General features: G+C 47.2%; 1 protein-coding gene across 1 annotated transcript in view; it reads right to left on the bottom strand.

Moving 5' to 3' along the window:
* Window positions 1-3,241: 3,241 nt before the first annotated feature.
* The window catches only part of LOC121838629 (thymidine phosphorylase), a 3,312-nt gene continuing 306 nt past the window's right edge, over window positions 3,242-6,247 (bottom strand). The window contains 9 exon segments of the mRNA XM_042313676.1: window positions 3,242-3,844; window positions 3,948-4,088; window positions 4,197-4,424; window positions 4,686-4,817; window positions 4,820-4,847; window positions 5,083-5,201; window positions 5,286-5,415; window positions 5,557-5,655; window positions 5,782-5,984. Of these exon segments, the coding sequence (XP_042169610.1) occupies window positions 3,705-3,844; window positions 3,948-4,088; window positions 4,197-4,424; window positions 4,686-4,817; window positions 4,820-4,847; window positions 5,083-5,201; window positions 5,286-5,415; window positions 5,557-5,655; window positions 5,782-5,984 (1,220 nt within the window). The 3' untranslated portion in view covers window positions 3,242-3,704.

Genomic DNA, 6,247 nt, shown 5'->3' with positions numbered 1-6,247 from the left:
TTCCAGCTCCAACAGTGCAGTAATATCTCCTTTCTTTCTGTAATGTTCCCTTTCTTTCTGTGTCACCAAATGTTTGAATAATATTAAAGTTACCAGGTTGTTAGGGCCATACTGGCCAAACATTTTGTTCTTATATTTATATTATAATAGAGATGTGTGGACATGTGTTTTCATATTTAGAAGCAATGTGGAAAACAGTATCGTTGTTGTTTTGGAAGAATCTGTTGAGTTCATGCTGAGACAAACCAAAAAGGAAAATCCCTACACACACACACACACACACACACACACACACACACACACACACACACACACACACACACACACACACACACACAGAATGAAACTGTCAGTGAAACTGATTTAACACAGTCAGCTGTCGATCAGCATTTGTCTTGGCTTACTGTGTGTGTTTCTGGATAACAGTCAGGAAGTCACGCCTGACATACTTCCGACCACAACTCTATCTTCCTGATTCCTGCTTACAAGCAAAAATTAAAGCAGGAAGCACCAGTGACTCGGTCTATAAAAAAGTGGTCAGATGAATCAGATGCTAAACTACAAGACTGTTTTGCTATCACAGACTGTAATATGTTCCGGGATTCTTCCGATGGCATTGAGGAGTACACCACATCAGTCACTGGCTTTATCAATAAGTGAATCGAGGACGTCGTCCCCACAGTGACTGTACGTTCATACCACAACCAGAAGCCTAGGATCATAGGCAACATTCGCACTAAGCTAAAGGGTAGAGCTGCCGCTTTCAAGGTGCAGGACTCTAACCCGGAAGCTTATAAGAAATCCTGCTATGCCCTGCGACGAACCATCAAACAGGCAAAGCGTCAATACAGGGCTAAGATTGAATCATACTACACCGGCTCCGACGCTCGTCTTATGTGGCAGGGCTTGCAAACTATTACAGACTACAAAGGGAAGCACAGCCGTGGGCTGCCCAGTAACACAACACTACCAGACGAGCTAAATCACTTCTATGCTCACTTCGAGGCAAGCAACACTGAGGCATGCATGTTCCCGACGACTGTGTGATCACGCTCTCCGTAGCCGATGTGAGTAAGTCCTTTAAACACGTTAACATTCACAAGGCTGCGGGGCCATACGGATTACCAGGACGTGTGCTCCTGGCATGTGCTGACCAACTGGCAGGGGTCTTCACTGACATTTTCAACATGTCCCTGATTGAGACTGTAATACAAACATGTTTCAAGCAGACCACCATAGTCCCTGTGCCCAAGAACACAAAGGCAACCTGCCTAAATGAACACAGACCCGTAGCACTCACGTCCGTAGCCATGAAGTGCTTTGAAAGGCTGGTAATGGCTCACATCAACACTATTATCCTAGAAACCCTAGACACACTCCAATTTTCATACCGCCCAAACAGATCCACAGATGATGCAATCTCTATTGCACTCCATACAGCCCTTTCCCACCTGAACAAAAGGAACACCTATGTGAGAATGCTATTCATTGACTGCAGTTCAGCGTTCAACACCATAGTGCCCTCAAAGCTCATCACTAAGTTAAGGATCCAGGTACTAAACACCTCTCTCTGCAACTGGATCCTGGACTTCCTGACAGGCCACCCCCAGGTGATGAGGGTAGATAGCAACACATCTGCCACGCTGATCCTCAGCACTGGAGCCCCCCAGGGGTGCGTGCTCAGTCCCCTCCTGTACTCCCTGTTCACCGTCGACTGCATGCCCAGGCACGACTCCAACACCATCATCTGGCCGGGTGGTGCCAGAATAACGACCTATACCTCAAAGTAGCCAAGACTAAGGAGATGATTGTGGACGACAGGAAAAAGAGGACCGAGCACGCCCCCATTTTCATCGACTGGGCTGGAGTGGAGCAGGTTGAGAGCTTCAACTTCCTTGGCGTCCACATCACCAACAAACTAGAACGGTCCAAACACACCAAGACAGTCGTGAAGAGGGCACGACAAAGCCTATTCCCCCTCAGGAAACTAAAAACATTTGGCATGGGTCCTGAGATCCTCAAAAGGTTCTACAGCTGCAACATCGAGAGCATCCTGACCAGACGGTGTCAGAGGATGGCCCTAAAAATTGTCAAAGACCCAGCCACACCAGTCATACGCTACTGCTACTCTCTGTTCATCATATATGCATTGTCACTTTAACCATATCTAAATGTACAAACAACCTCAATCAGCCCGATTAACCGGTGTCTGTATATAGCCTCTCTACTGTATATAGCCTCGCTACTGTATATAGCCTCTCTACTGTATATAGCCTCTCTACTGTATATAGCCTGTCTACTGTATAGAGCCTCTCTACTGTATATAGCCTCACTACTGTATATAGCCTCTCTACTGTATATAGCCTCTCTACTGTATAGAGCCTCTCTACTGTATATAGCCTCTCTACTGTATATAGCCTCACTACTGTATAAAGCCTCTCTACTGTATATAGCCTCTCTACTGTACATAGCCTCTCTACTGTATATAGCCTCTCTACTGTATATAGCCTCTCTACTGTATATAGCCTCTACTGTATATAGCCTCTCTACTGTATATAGCCTCTCTACTGTACATATAAAGCCTCTCTACTGTATATAACCTCTCTACTGTACTAGCCTCTCTACTGTATATAACCTCACTACTGTATATAACCTCTCTACTGTATATAGCCTCTCTACTGTATATAGCCTCTCTACTGTATAGAGCCTCTCTACTGTATATAGCCTCTCTACTGTATAGAGCCTCTCTACTGTACATAGCCTCACTACTGTATATAGCCTCACTACTGTATAAAGCCTCTCTACTGTATATAGCCTCTCTACTGTTATTTTTCAGTGTCTTTTTACTGTTGTTTTTATTTCTTTACTTACCTATTGTTCACCTAATACCTTTTTTGCACTATTGGTTAGAGTCTGTAAGTAAGTATTTCACTGTAAGGTCTACACCTGTTGTATTCCGCGTGTGAAAAATAAACTTTGATTTGATTTGAGTAGCTTAACGGATCCCCCAAGTTGGGCAAGCTAGCGCCTTTGACTGTCAGCCTAGATGATGTATGGTCGTACTGGTCACACACACACACACACACACACACACACACACACACACACACACACACACACACACACACACACACACACACACACACACACACACACACACACACACTCACACACACACACAAAACATGAATATTTTGCACAGAAACAGGCTCCAGACAGAACAATAGCTCAATCATTGGTGTGCAGGATAAAACCTTTACTCTGTCTCCAGTTAACTAAAGAGGAACCAGTCAGTTCCTGTCAAGTATTGGCTGAGCTCACAGACATCCTGGGGTCATTCTACACACCCAGAACAGTTACAACATGCCTCTATTAATGTGCACACACACTTTTATATCTTATATGAGTTTCTTTAACCATCTCAAGCCTAATGCAGAGGCTTAAAGAAGGATATTTTAGTACACAAGCATCAGTAAGGTTTAACAGAAATTGCCTTCACACAGTTCCTGGAAAAGGGAAACATCTATTCAGTCTCCACAGAATCTGATGACTTTATATGGGTGAATCAGAGAGGGCTTTGAGAGTGAAGAGCAGGACACAGAGGCTTTAGTTCTGAACTATACATCCTTTAAAAATAAAACACTGAGATTCCCAAAGGCAGGTCATCTCCCAATCAAGCTTTAACATAGAGTGGATTTGTGTCACTATGGCAGTATGATTTCTGCCACTAGTGGCTGTGTGTGTAGCTGGTCGACGGGCCCCAGTGTCAGCGCCCCTTGTAGACTGAGTCTCTGCTCTGCACTCAGCGCCGGAGTCTCGTAGTGGACACGCAGCCATGCCTGCCCTGGGGTCAGAGGGCAAAGGTCGAGTCAGATCAGGGTGACACCGACCCTACACCCTTCACACCCTAACACACACGCACACACACAGGGTCAGAGAGTTCTCACCTTTCTCCACCTTCTGTCCCAAAGACACCAGAAGCTCCGCCCCCACGCTGTGATTGACAGGGTCTCCAGCCTTCGAACGTCCCGCCCCCAACCTGTGCAGCACCTGAGCAATGACCATGCCGTCTATGTCCAGCACTGTCCCTGCAGACACCAAAAGACAAAGTCATGCAGTGTATACGTGTGTGTGTGTGTGTGTGTGCGTGTGTGTGCGCGCATTTGCTTTTGTTAATCTGTGCCTGTGTGTGTTACCATGGCCCTGTGTCTCCAGTTCTGTCTGGTAGTGTGCCCGTCTCAGGATGCTGTGGTAGTCTGCATTGGTTGAACAGAGTGATGCAGCAATCTGACTGGTTACTCCCTGACCAATCATCATGTTCTGGAACTTTTCCAGGGCTGCACCATTCTGCAGGGTTGTAGAGATCACCTTTTTACCCTCCTCCAGGTTCCCTGCACGGCCAATCATCCACAACAGCAGCCCACCTACACACACACACACACACACACACACACACACACACACACACACACACACACACACACACACACACACACACGCACACACACACACAGAATATTGACTTGAATTTGAAGGTAATGAACGTCCACAGCTTCTGTGTCTAGACTGTAGCTAAGCCCGAGCAGAACTGACATTCTAACTAGGTCTTGGTCTGCTTGGTTTTGGTCCAAAGGAACCAATTCACTGAGTGTGTGTGTTTGTGTGTGTGTGTGTGTATTCCTCACCCAGACTTGTGACCAGCTCCAGTATGTCGTCTGGGCCCCTCCCCTTTAGACACTCCAGGGACTCCATCACTTCCAGAGTGTTCCCCACACAGCGACCAATAGGACAGTTCATACGACTAAGCACCGCCCCGTACGGATCCCCAAACTGTTCCCAACTGTCACCTGCAGGAGAGAATGGTAAGGTGAGGGGGGGTCTGGTAAGGGTCAGGGGTCATGGTAAGGGTCAGGGGTCTGCTTTGTGTTATGTCCTTTCTATTCCAGACTTGACAACCAGTTGAGTTCCTAACTAAATCAACAACCTTATTTGATCAATCAAGTACAAGGCGGAGTGAAAACATGGCCCTCCAGACATTCAAACAAGAATGGGGTAAAGGTCAGGTGTCAATGTTAGGGTTACCATGGACTGGGCCAGCAACTTGGCACTGCCCAGGTCTTTGTAGAGAGCTGCATTCCCAAACTTCACATCCAGAACCAAGGCACTCAGAGACTCAGCACCCTTCTTAGAGATGATAGAGCCTGCAGAGAACACACACACTATTCACATGTTCATTTCTCTACTTTGAAAGGTAGTCCAGTTTGCTGTTGTTGTTGTTGGCAGACCTGTGATGAGTGGGAGGCTGTCGACTGTAGACGTAACGTCTCTCAGAGCATACATGACCTTGTCAGCAGGCACCAGGTTATCTGTCTGTCCTACAATGCAACAGCCAACCTCCTCCAGGATTCGATGCAGCTGAGGATGGTGCCACAATATCACACGTTAATAACTTGTAAATGAGAGAGAGAGAGAGAGAGAGAGAGAGAAAGAGAGAGAGGGAGGGAGAGGGAGGGAGAGAGGAAGAGAGAGAGGGAGAGGGAGAGAGAGAGAGAGTACCTGTTGTACAGACTGATAGACGTTAAAGCCAGGGATGGACTCCAGTTTGTCGAGCGTGCCGCCTGTGTGTGCCAGACCTCTGCCACTTATCATGGGTACCTATGGACACAGCTTCTGATAGTCAGACACACACACACACACACACACACACACACACACACACACACACACACACACACACACACACACACACACACACACACACAGGTGTATCCAGGCAGGTACCTTGCAGCCGCAGGCAGCCAGAGCAGGAGCCAGCACCAGGCTGATCTTGTCCCCCACTCCACCTGTCGAGTGTTTATCCACCATTAGCCCCTCCCACTCTGCCGGCCATGACATCACTTCCCCTGACATCATCATCTCCTTCGTCAGTGTGAGAGTCTCCTCTGCTACCATTCCCTGCAGCCAGATTGCCATCAGCATGGCTCCTATACACACACACACACACACACACACACACACACACAAGCAAACACACACACACACACATGCAGACCCGCACGCACTCACACACACAAGCACGCACGCACACACACTGGCACACACACATGCACACACATACACACATCAGATCAGACTTTCAACTGTAGAGTAGAGTGCAGGTTTTGGCCTGAGCTTGATAATTGATACTCAGTCTAAAGTGTGTGGGGGTTGTCTTCTCAGCAGACCTATAATAACTTGCCTTTTCTGG

Source organism: Oncorhynchus tshawytscha, unplaced genomic scaffold, assembly GCF_018296145.1.
Source record: "Oncorhynchus tshawytscha isolate Ot180627B unplaced genomic scaffold, Otsh_v2.0 Un_contig_5417_pilon_pilon, whole genome shotgun sequence".
Taxonomy (NCBI): Eukaryota; Metazoa; Chordata; class Actinopteri; order Salmoniformes; family Salmonidae; genus Oncorhynchus; species Oncorhynchus tshawytscha.
This window is presented reverse-complemented; position numbering and strand designations above follow the sequence as displayed.